The sequence below is a fragment of the Quercus lobata genome, chromosome 3 (genome assembly GCF_001633185.2).
Source record: "Quercus lobata isolate SW786 chromosome 3, ValleyOak3.0 Primary Assembly, whole genome shotgun sequence".
Taxonomy (NCBI): Eukaryota; Viridiplantae; Streptophyta; class Magnoliopsida; order Fagales; family Fagaceae; genus Quercus; species Quercus lobata.
Genome location: NC_044906.1, coordinates 68,861,786 through 68,874,829, shown reverse-complemented (window position 1 = coordinate 68,874,829; position 13,044 = coordinate 68,861,786). Strand labels below are relative to the sequence as shown.

At 37.3% G+C, this 13,044-nt stretch overlaps 1 protein-coding gene across 1 annotated transcript; it reads left to right on the top strand.

Annotated features, from left to right (window-relative positions):
- The first annotated feature begins 303 nt into the window (after positions 1–303).
- LOC115982202 lies at positions 304–1,499 on the top strand. Its single transcript, XM_031104738.1, has 2 exons — positions 304–479; positions 910–1,499. The coding sequence occupies exon 2, from the start codon at positions 915–917 to the stop codon at positions 1,362–1,364; it is 450 nt and encodes a 149-aa protein (XP_030960598.1). The 5' UTR covers positions 304–479; positions 910–914; the 3' UTR covers positions 1,365–1,499.
- Positions 1,500–13,044: the final 11,545 nt, after the last annotated feature.

Below are 13,044 nucleotides of genomic sequence, written 5' to 3'. Positions count from 1 at the left end.
TGCCCTTTTTTCGGAAATTAAACATCTTTGTGCCCTCATTCTGAAACTAAATAGGGAAATGCCCCTCTTTTGTAACTCGATAATCTAAAATCGAGTTATATGAAATACTCGATACTCCTATGATCGAGTTATATACAGGTTTTTCCCGCACTGCTGGCATTTTTTTTTTTTTTTTGAATCTCTACATAACTCGATTATTTAAAAATCGAGTTAGTTATACTGTTATAAACCCTGATTTCGTACTGTCTTTGTGTCAGGTGGAGTGTTTCAATGTAACTCGATTTCTGTAATATCGAGTTATAAAGTATACTTGATATCCGTAAAGTCGAGTTATTCTCTTATAATTTCTGCACACCTTCTCCCACTCAGTGTGCCTTGCTCTCTGCTGAACTGAGGACTTTCTGCTGAACTGAGTTGGAACTCCTCCACGGATCAACAGCGGCTTTCTTCAAACTCAATTGAAATTTGTATCACCTCAGGTAAAAAATTCACATCACAATTTTAGGGCAATGTTATTTTCATTTGATATTGTACTAAATTTTGATTTTTTAGGTTGAATGAATGTGAAGTAAGTACATTGGTGTGATTTTGGTTATTTGTTGTAGTAAACGTTGGTGAGAAGAGAATGAAATAATTTCTTTACTATAGCAACATTTTGTATTGCACATAATCATCATTGGTCAGACATTTACAACAACATTTAGTGTTGAAGACAATGTGTAGACATTACCAACAATGTCTATTGTTTATGGTCAAATGTTGGTGTTAGTGTTAGTATTTCATTTTTAGCATGCAATAGTACACAATTTTATGAATGTCTTTGCTGTGTACCATTCTATGCAGGATTACATTATTTAGCAACAGTTGATACACACTGTTAACTTGATCATTTGGTGTTATTGTATTCAGTGTCAATGTCTGGTTCTGGCAACCCACAACTCTATAGGCCTCATGATGTGTTCACTGCTATGGGTCGTTGTTGGGTATTGGAAGATGAGTTCAGCTATCCAATCAATCCGAATTTGCGAAATAGTGCTTACGTTCACAATACCATGAGACAGGAGTGGGCTTGGTTATTTCGTGAACAACAAATGTTTTATGATGAGTTGGTTGGTTTGAAGTTGCCAGTGCCTCGGCGACTCGCATCACAAATGCCCAGAGACAGCATCGACGAACTTCGTAAAGCATTGAACCGCATAAGAGAAGAAAATAATCGAATGAAGATACGTCTTAATCGATATCGAACCCAAGTCGAGATTCGAGAGTCAGTGCAGGAAGGGTGGTACGAGCATGCACAGTTCATGCAATCAATTCTTGCTGATCCCATTTATCAGTCAGACGTGGAGATGTCAGATGAAGAGTAATCGTGTCGTGTCGTGGTGTAATTAGATTTTGTTGGAGAACTATTTTGCTTAACTATGTGTTATATGTATGGTTGCATTTGTACTATGTAAACCTTATTATTGATTATGAGAAGCATGCATGTTATTCGTAATGTAGATTATTCTCACATAAGTCATAAAAGTCAAATATTCTCACACATGATGTTTTTCAATAAGCACGTACGACATAACACAGAAAACATAAAATAACTTACACTAACATTATTAACTTAACCATAGACATAACACACACACACACACACACCACAGTGGCATTCATTCTGATAGGTAGTCCTCGTAGTTGAGGACATTGTTACGTTCTGCCAGAGTGAGTTGCCTGTTTGTTGCAACGGCTTGCTCCTCCGCCAATTGTAGCATATGATACCTGGACCTACGAAGTATCATAAGATTGTTCTCTTTTTTTATTTTCGTCACTGCACGCTCATATTGGTGAATGTTTTGTCGTGGCAGTGTGAGCGAGCTACGCTCGACAAGAGGCGCTCCGAGTTGCAGGAGATCATTGTGCAGAGCGTTGGACTCGTTCACGTGAAAGTCCCACTCCTGTTGCAATCCGGCATAGTATTCCCTCTCGTCAGAATCTCTTTGCGTTCTATAGTTATTTGGAAAACGAGGTAGCATCCAATTACGCATTGACATTGGAAAATGTGACTTTAGATCGGTATGTGTAGAAGTTTTGCAAGGGTAGATGTATGTAAATGGGACTTCGGTATGTGTAGATGTTTTGCAAGGGTAGATGTAAATGGGACTTTATATAGGGGTTTTGCAAGGGCAAGTATTCAGGTGGATGTGACTATAAGTATTCATGTGAATAAAGATGATATGACTTGACAGTATATTGTTCAGTGGCGTCTGTTGGTGCATGTGATTCGTTGAGGTAGCTGTTTCATATGGCTATAGCTTGTGCTACAGTAGCGGGCTGGTGATGTGTACTGCAAAAGAGGTTGCGTATTTATTCACGTGAAGACTATTCAACATTGATGTGCTTCATCTGACATGATTTGACGAGACAATGTTGAGCTGTGTTAAATGTATCATAAACTTCTCAGGGATGCTATAGGTACATCCTTTAAAAATGCTGCATTGCAAAAGGATGCATAGCTGTGTATTGACGTGCGTGTAGGTGATATGACTGGATAGGGTTCAACAGTGCAAAGCTATTGAGCAGCACTACGAACATCAATATAGCAATAGGACCAATAACATCCGAAATTGATGCACAAAATTTTCTGCGCTGCTATGTGTATTGACGTGAGTGTGGATGGGTACTTCTGGTCAGGGTTCAACAATACTGAGCTATCCACCGTAGCTACAGTCATTGCTCCCTATGGTGGAATTTGGCAAGTGTGATTGAAGAAAGCTGATAACAACATTTGGTTTTGTAATGGTTGGCAGGATTTCGCTAAATACCATTCTATCTGTTATGGTTATTTTTTAGTCTTCAGATATGAAGGAAATTCAAGCTTCCATATTGTTATATTTGATAAGACTGCCATTGAGATTCAATATCCACGTAGGAAGAATTGTAAATTGGAAGATCTTCAGGTAAAAATATCAAAAACTTAGATGAAGATGATACAAACATTTCTTCCTCAATGTACAAACCCATAAAACATGAAGTCAGAGAAAAGTTTGTTCTTAAAAAATTACCGATTATGTCCAGAGGAAGAGAGAGAGAGCAATCCAAGCAGCCAAAAAATTCAAGCCTAAAAATCCTTCTTTCATGGGTATCTCGTGCCACATAATATGGTGAGCCTTTATACATAATGTGATTATGATGTTCTCTTAAATATGGCTTGGAAACATATATGGGAAGCAAGTATATTATTGGGAAGCAATTTGTCACACATCAATGTCTTGTGCTATTACCCTCCATCAAAACATATTAAGCAATGAGATTCGGGGAAGGCTGGGTTGCATTTTCGAAAGACAATAATTTAGAAAAAGGAGATGTCTGTGTCTTTGAGGTTATCGAAAGGACTCCTGTTGTGATTAGTGTCTCAATATTTCACTTGGTTGACCATCAAAGTTTGGACAAGGATAACCTGTTTAAAATTTAAACTAGTGATGTTTATGCTTATATTTAATTAGGGACTTTGATCACTACTATGGTTTATTTCTGATGGATGTGGTTTTAAGACTTTTCTCTGACCAGTTTGGTATGTCTTGTTCAAAACTATTCAGAATTCCTGTGCTTCATCTGACATGACTTGTTGAGACAGTACTGAGCTGTGTTCAATGTATCATAAACTTTTCAGCCATGCTCTGCATCCTTGAAAACGGTGCATTGCAAAAGAAGGCATATCTGTGTATTGACTGGACAGGGTTGAACAGTGCGAAGTTGTTAAGCAGCACATGTAGCACTACGAACAACATCTGTGTACCAATGGTGGACAGCTCACACCCAAAATTGATGCATAACCAATTCAGGGATGCTCTGCCTCTTCGAAAACGGTGCATTGCAAAGGGTTGCACATATGTGTATTCACGTGAGTGGGGATGGGTACGTGTGGTCAGGGTTCAATAGTTTCGAGATGTTGAGTATCACATGCAGAACTACATCAATCAAGTGTAGCAATGATGGACAGCTTACCCCCAAAAATTTGCTTACACTTTTGAAGGGTCCTCTGCATCCTTGAAAATAGTGCATTGCAAAATGTAGCATATCTGTTTATTCACGTGAGCATGGATGATATGACTGGACAGGGTTCAATAGTGTCGAGTTGTTAAGCAGCACATACAGAACTGCGAACATGACTTCGCCGAACAGTGCCAAGCTGTGTTAGCCTTTTCCAACCTCACTTGCCAAATGCTAGTATTACGAGCAGTGAGTGTAGCAACAGTAGAGAGTTTTATCCTCCTGTTTCCCTACAAACTTTTCAGGGAGTCTTTGCAGGTAGAAAATGTAGTTACATTTTCTCAACATCAATGTAAAATTACATGAAGAAAACTATGCTTCCAAGTTTTACATCAATGGCTTCCGATCATCACAATTGTAATATTAGGGAGCTTTCAAGCAATGCTACAACAAACCAATAACTTGAATGAAACATTTGAAAGGCTGATCAGGCTTTTAGGCCTTTACCCTATTTTTAAGCAAACCAAATATCGTTGTGAGAGTGTGTTGGGTGAGCCATATGGATTTTCAGTGAGTGAGTGGTTAGTCTGGTTTGGACGAGTCTTTATGTAATGTACCTATATAAAGTAGGACACTATTACAACTAAGATACACAGATACGTGCATATTATATCGTGACTCAAACAACTCATATAAAAGAATTATTCGTATTATTGAATCATATGCGCGGTTGGTCTATGTGGTTTGGATCAGTCTGTATGTATTGAATCTATTAAATTTTCCTACAAGTAATGTGCAATAAATATAATTTGGAGGCATTTCACTTCCTAAGGTTTTCCCTACATTACAAAGCAAAGGACATTGTTCGTCCATGACCCACATTACTTGAATGTAGCAACAAAGAACACGTATGAAAAAAATGAGAAAGTGATTTCACATAAACTTAGCCAAAAGTAATAAACAGTTAATCTTTTGAGTTGCAAAAGTTGAACATACATAATCATCATTTGTCACACATTAACAATAACATCACAGATTTCCCATAATGTGTAGACATTAACAACAACGTCTAATGTTCGTAGGTAGAAATTTTTGGAAATCATCATTGCTTGAATCTGAGAAGTCTGAAATATCTGTTTCATCATCTAACGCAGTAATTTCATTAATAGACTTCATGGCTCGCTCTTGCGCCTTCCCCTTTAGATGCTTCCTAGCTTTTTGGATTGCGTGAAAACGGTCTAGTCGCCTTTGCATTTGATTGTTCTCTTGTTCAAGACGAGCAAGTATGTTGGCAGGTTCATCTCTAGGTAACTCGGCAGAGCGTGCCTTAGGAACTCGTAACCCGTGCCATCGACAATACACCTCTAACTCACACCTCTTCTCGTATAGGGTTGACCATGATGGTTCTACTATAGTGAACTCTATTGCGGTGGTATCTGTACTTAGTTTTGTAGGTTTGCCGACCATGATGTGTCCGACGCTTCCAAGACTCTCATACGTGTATATTGGCATATTAATGAAATCTCTCTTCTTTCCAACCCATTTTCCTCTATAGTGGTCTGTGTATGTATGTAGTTGTTGATCTGTTGGAACTTCTGATGATGCATTTGTTGAAGTAGGTCCAAACTTGTTTCGCATTGTACGATTTGATGTTGAGGCATTGCGACTCATAGCTTAATCAATCTACGAAGTTAGCGGGGTAGAAAGTTAACATTATATCACTGGTGCATTTATAACCTCATTTCACGGTCCAGGCATTACAATTTCACTTATTAGGGCCTGTCATGTCAAACCCTTCAGGAAAAACGCTATATGAACAGGATTTTAAATGTTCCTAATGTCACATCAAAGGTGGGCAGTAGTTGCAACAGTAGATGTAAATGAGACATCTGTGCATCCAATTTCACAATTCTGTATTCACGTGAGTGTGGGTGTGAAACAGTGTCGACCTGGGTATCCACATCGTGTAGAGCACCGAACATGACTTGACTAAGCAGCAGCGTCTGTTGGCGCATGTGCTGCGATTGAAGGAGTTTGATATGACTACAGTTGGTGCGACAGAAGCAGGCTGGTGACGTGTGTTTAGAGTTAGAACTTGGTCACCTTCAAACTTCGCTATATTAATTGTGTTTTGTCTTTCACCAGCAAGTTCGCAATATTAATTTATTAATTATGTTTGGTCTTTCACAAAATAAATTATGAAGATCACAGTGTTTTCTGTGATTTGGTCATTTTGAATGTCTGTAAACATCATGGTGTGTAAATATGAGGTGTTCATTATCTTTGGTCATTAAACATTTACAGGTTAAAAGCATCACTTTGGTCTCAGAACCATCACTCTTACAAATTACGTAGCGCCACAGGCTGAAACACTGAAATTTCTCTTGTAATCGTAGCCAATTAATGTGAGACTGCATTTGAGGGAATACCTACTTACTCGACTATTCGATCAAACATCGTGGTCAAAGACTTGTCGGTTTGAAGCGAGGCCCAATTTGGTCTGAATACCACATCTGTTATACCGTAGATGTTGGTGGTGGCTTGAGCTCCTGGTTATATCTGTTTAATTGTGGACTTTACCTTTACAAAATCTTAAACATCAGGGTGTTTATTATCGTTGGTCATTTTCAAGGATGCTAGTCAAAACGCTCTTCCTATAATTCGTGACTGTTGGTTAGAAGAGATTGCACATAGGTAAAACCATGTTCAACCCTGAAACTAAGCTCTCAAACAAACGCGTGCCATAATAATTTACAGGTTGAAAGCACCACTTTGCTCTTAGAACTTTGATGTTAGTGGCTTGAGGTCACTGTTATATCTGTTTAATTGTGTTTGGTCATTCGTAAAAACATTAAACATCAGGGTGTTCATTATCGTTGGTCATTTTCAAGGATGGTAGTCAAAACACTCTTCTCATAATCCGTGACTGTTGGTTAGAAGAGATTGCACATGGTAAAACCATCTTGAACACTGAAATTGAGCTCTCAAACAATCACGTCCCATACACATTTACAGGTTGAAAGCACCACTTTACTCTCAGAACTTTGATGTTAGTGGCTCGAGCTCACTGTTATATCTGTTTAATCGTGTTTGGTCCTTCACAACATACTTAAACTTCACGATGTTTATTATCTTCAGCTCACTGTTATCTAATATATTATGTAAGGGGCTTTCCCTGTTTGGATTCCTCATATTTGATTAAAAAAAATCCGTTAGACCTAATGCTAGAGTGAATGAGGTCATGCCAAGTGTCGCTTTTATCTTTTTCGACGAGTCTGCACTGCAAGGTTTCATCAATAAATTTTGTAATGAAAATATGATGCATGAGGAATAGTCCAGGCGAGGATCAAATTCAGAATAATATAATTGCTGATTTAAGATCGACAAAAATATCCAATTAGTGGAAAATACATGTAAGCTCAGCAAAACCTCCAATAAAAATAGTTGCCTGAAGTCAAGATATAGCTTCAGCCATTGTTCCAAGGAAAATCTCCTAGGTGGTTCATCGTTAATATCAAAACCTGTAAACGAATTGTGCTTTCACAAAACCTTCCATTTGTATTAATAATTACTATAATCTAAAAACACGTGAGCGTCGTACAGAATTATGAAATAAATGTTATTTACACACAGACTTGGATCTACTTGATATTATATAGAATCACATAATAACATAAAAAATTCTTAGACCATTACATCCATTTCAATAATACTAATGATAGTAACGATGGGCATGAAACTAACCATCATATTAATATATCAAATTACTTTCAACGGATACCATGTTCTTCAAATTGCCACTAAAATAAAAAAATATAGAACTGTCATACAATTCTCCAAATATGTTATAGCAACCACGAACTGAAAATCGTCCCCCCCTTGGGTACAATACCCAATGGGAATCATCAAGAGTCAGATGGTGTAGAAGGTGGAACAGGACGTCTATAGTGAGCTAAGTCCGCTCGCATAGCTCCAACCTCGGCAAGAAGACCATGTAGAAGCTGACCATGGGCTGCCTGAGTCGTCATAATGGTCTCCATCATAGCATGAAGAGAGGGAGGAAGAGGGCATGTATGCGCTGCATCAACAGTGTCAACATCTATCTCATCATCACCATCCTCGGCAACAACAGATGTGGGATCCCCATGCATGTCCTCATCTTGAACATCTCCAGTAGTAGACCGTACTCGTGGTCTGTTGGATGGACCAACACTGAGGTCGACAACCTTCTTTTGGGCAGTTCGCTGTTTCAGAAATTTGGCTCCTATAGGGGCTTGGATGTGAACCAACTCGTGGGAAGGAAAGTTCTTTAATCCTAAATATTTGAGGACCCTATGGATGAGAACTGGGAAAAACAAAGCATGCCTCTTATACTTGCTCCTACGCACCTTGACAATGGTTTCGATGAAAAGGGAAGGAAAACAAATGGAACTATTGGTGACAAGGGCGTAAAGCAAGATACACCTGTCTACAGGGATTGTATGGATATGAGAGATAGGGAAAATGTTGTGACAAGCTATCCTAAAGAAGATATAATTAAGCTTCAGTCAACTCACTTGAGCTAATACTTCGGCCAGAATCCCGATTGTTTGATCGTCCACAAAGAACATCCATAACATCATCAATACGAGGAGACATAGAGTTTGGATAAGTAGGTGTACAAATTATAGGTACATCAAGGGCTTTAGATACGTGCTCCCTAGTTATTGTAAACGGTACACCACGTATGGACGATGCCACCTTGTGACCACCAAGATCCTCATGCACCGATAGATTCGAATAGAATTCTCTAATCAAGTCAGCTGGAGGGGGTTGTATGTTTGTACATAGGGACAGCCAATGCCTAGACTGTAGATTCTCACGAACAAAAGGATGCAGTTCCTGTAAATTGATTTGCCTTTCTCCCAAATACGCCTACGCTTAATCAAGGTTTCAAAGGTTTGCTCATTTTCTGGCGTGAGGAACCTTAATTGATCAAACACCACTTCAGGTTCGGATGCAGCTTTGCATTTTCCCCTCTTAGTCCTCTTCGGACCCATAACTAATCGATGGTCAGTAGTGCAAACACGATCAGCTCACACAAAAACAGAACCAAAATGAAGTTTGAAGCAGAGAACAAAAATTGAAGAGTAACCAGATACCATGTGTAGAAAATCATGCACACAATATACTGTCTAGAGCAGTTTACAACAACACAATGAAAAAACAATATTCTTATTCACGGGTTGTTTAGTTGGTGCAATAATTGTAATGCATTTTGGTCCGAGTCAATAATTTGAAGTTAGAGACCTAGAGTATATAACAGAAGTCTTATTATATAGGAAACATACAAGTGGATTTAGGAACTGACATATTTTCGAAATTCGTAGCTACATGTAGTAAGTTTCACCAGCTTCTACAAAAAACAGAAAATAAATTGCACAATGTACAGTTCAGACATACAACCAGCATATATCTATACCACACACATATGGAGCCACTGGCAAGTTCATTTTGTGGAAGGAAGACAACCTATGACATAGGCAACCTTACTAACAACAATGCATTTGACTAGCCAAACACCCAATTTCATCACAATCTTCATAGACATAGACATAGAAGTGTGAAGCATCAAAATGCAAAATTTGAGAATAATGCACCAACAATGTGTAATTTCAAAGACAGCAACCGTTAAAAGAGTCTTACTATGTAAAATCCTCGACGAATTTGCGCGGGAAATTGTGGGTTCTAGCCGGATGAAGCGAGAGCAATCGAAGATGTAATTTCGGACAGCTGCAAGTTCTGCAGAACTGGGGAAGAGTTAATAAAAATGGGTAATAGATTGTAATGTCCATATAACTCGATTTTCAGGAAATCGAGTTACATGCAATCAAATTTTCAGCACAAGGGCTTGCACATAAACCGACTGTCCGTAAATCGAGTTATGTGTAGCACAAATAACAAGAATCCAGTTAATGGTGGAACGGCTTTCTCATAACTCGATGTTGCAGACAACGAGTTAATTTCAAATAACTCGATTATACATAACTCGAGTTATTTTTCTGGGCCCCCAGATATTTGGACTGGTCCAGATGCAGTCCAAGACGAATCGAAGTTTAAAGGTAGGCCTGCCACAATACTCGATTCTACTTGAATCGAGTTCTGTGCAGTGGACAATCACAAGAATTCAAATTCCTCGAGATTTGGAAAATCGAGTTACGTTGTACACATGCACCCACCCAGCCCATATATTTGGACTGGTCCAGATGCAGTCCAAGAGGAATCCAACTGTATATGGCTACCTCGCACAAAACCGAACTCCGGTAAAATCGAGTTATTTGCAGTAGAATATCTCAAGAATGCAATTTCTGTGTGTAATGGCTTGCATATAAATGGATACATCATAAAGCGAGTTATTTGCAGAGTTACTCAATTTTGTAGAACTTGAGTTATTTTCACTGGTCTCACCCATAGACCTCTTCTCCCTTAATCTTCCTGTTAGGTGTAATCATTTCTCAACATTAATTTAGTGTGGTATTGACAATAACAAGTTGACTGGGCTTGTTAATTATGATACCTCAATTCATGTGTCTGATCCTCAATTTCCTTGTACAATATGGTGAAGGTATTGTGCTGAAGCTAACATAAAGAATTGCCGTTCATGATTATTTTTGTGATGTGATGTAAGCATTACCTGCCTTCAATAAGAAATTTGTAGGGCTGCCCTAAATTCTAGTGTCATCATTCTGCCATTTTGGGACTGCTACAAGTAGTCTTCTAAGTTGTTCCAAAAATCATGCGGAGCCTTTTTATTTAATATTTTTTATTTACTTCTTTTTTAGTGGTATGATTTTCAATAAAATGTAAGTTTCACAGTTTTCATGAAAATTTCTTTTTCATGAAAATTTCTTGAGAAAATGGATTTAGAAATAATCCAGACTCATGATTCCTTATGACAATGATAGAATTACTTGCATTTCTGCCGTGTGGATGACCCACTTTCATAAGCAGTTAATGGCAGCAGTTATGATAGGAGTCTGACAGATGTTGTTTGCAGGTTTGTTTAGTTCAAAGATGATGTTTTTCTATAAATTTTGGTGTCTTGAATGCTTCCGTGTATCCTAAATCTCTCTCCTTTTTTATTTTCCCCTTATATTCATCCTTGCGTTTGCAACACTACTGTTCTTTTGAAGGACTACTGCAACAAAAAAAAAAAAATATCATCCATTTTGTGTAGATTTGATTTCAATATAATTTAATTATCTTATCCAGAAGCATGAGTATGCTCTCTCGAATTTTAATGTTTTTGTACATGCAGGGAGCTTGGCATTGGAATAGTTCCATACAGTCCTCTTGGTCGTGGTTTTTTAGCTGGCAAAGGAGCCGTGGAAAATTTGGCTGCAAATAGCGTATTGGTACATATTTCACCAGTATTTTGTGTTATTCATTTGTAAGATACAAAGATTTTTCAGGAAACAATGATATTTTTCTTTGAGCAACGATTCATCAAGTTCATTGAATAAAACAGTACCTATTTTAGTCCTTGCAGTTTACAAGAAGTTAACTTCATCTATAACATTTGAAAAATTGCTACCAAGTGAAATTTTGAAAATTTAGCTATCAAGCTTTTCAATTTGCCACATTATATTGATTGACACAATTGATGGATTAACTTCTCACTTATTTTTTAAACATCTAAATTTGCAAACATCAAAAATAATGACTAAAAATTATTGCACATGGTGTTATTGTATTAAAGTGTTACAATATATACAAAACATACAACAATGTCATCTGAAAAGAACAAAATCCTATAGCAATAACAATGTTGACCCCCCTAAAATAAAATCCAAGAGTCGCCATTCAATGTAATATAATTGAATGACATGCAAAAAGGCCAAAATCCAAACAAAAGCGCAGAAAAAAATACAGCATCACATTCATTTTAAAATACATATGAAAGTTCATCATAGTAATTAAAAATTTTCCAAGAGTGAAACTCTAAACATCACAAAAGTACCCAATCAATAAAGTTGCAAACTGGGATGAACAAAATAGGGATGAATAGTAAAGTTGCAAAGTAAACACACTCTAAACATCACATAATATTATCATCACTTTGCATCCACCCTAACCACTTAGTCTTGGCACTTGAAAATGTGGACGTTTAACACAACACCGTCCCTCATAATCAGCTCAAATACGCAAACATCTCCTACTTGCAAACTATTTTCCCTCACAAATGCAGACCAACCAGTTGATACGACACATGATGAACCCCCACTTCGTTCATAAATGTATAGCTTCACAGGCCATAATCGGTCCACAATCTGGAGCTTGACAGGGAGTATACTTGCTTTGGTGTAGTCCTTGGTAAACCTGTCTCTTGGTAAGTAGTTGATAATGTCTTGGGGTAAACTCTGTACAAGGAACAATAATAGATATTTAACAAATATATTCCAACAACAAGTATCTAATTGATCTACATCTTTTCACCTAAAAACACAAATAAGAAAAAATCATTACCAACAAAATGTCCAGCCACAAGTATCTAGTGTGACAATCTTTCTAATTGATCTATGAAAAATGATAGTTAATGGGAGTTGCATTTCTAAATTACAAAAATATTCCATTTTAGTGAAGCTAAAAGCTTACCGCACGATCCTTGCCATTAACGTAGGATGGACGCATGATAACAGTGAAAAGGGGATTTTTTGATTTAAAAGCATTGGCTATAACAAGATTTTTAGCTACACCACCGTCTTTCTTAGGATGGGCTGATCCTGAAAGAAGTTGAAAATACGAAGTCATGCACATAAAATTAATAGTAAACATGCTAAACAAATCAACCAGTTGCTTACATAGTATAATCCTCATCAAATACTGTTATTATATTTCTATGTAAATATATATTTCTTATAAATTTTAGTGTTGGAAATTACGTAAGCCTTTTAGTTATCTCAAACTAATCATGTCAATGTCTAAAATTACATTCCTCTTGAAGAATATGGTGAGTAGCATATTTTGCACGCTTCTAAAATTATATGAATAAAGTACTCGTTAATAATCCATAGCTTTTAATAATTT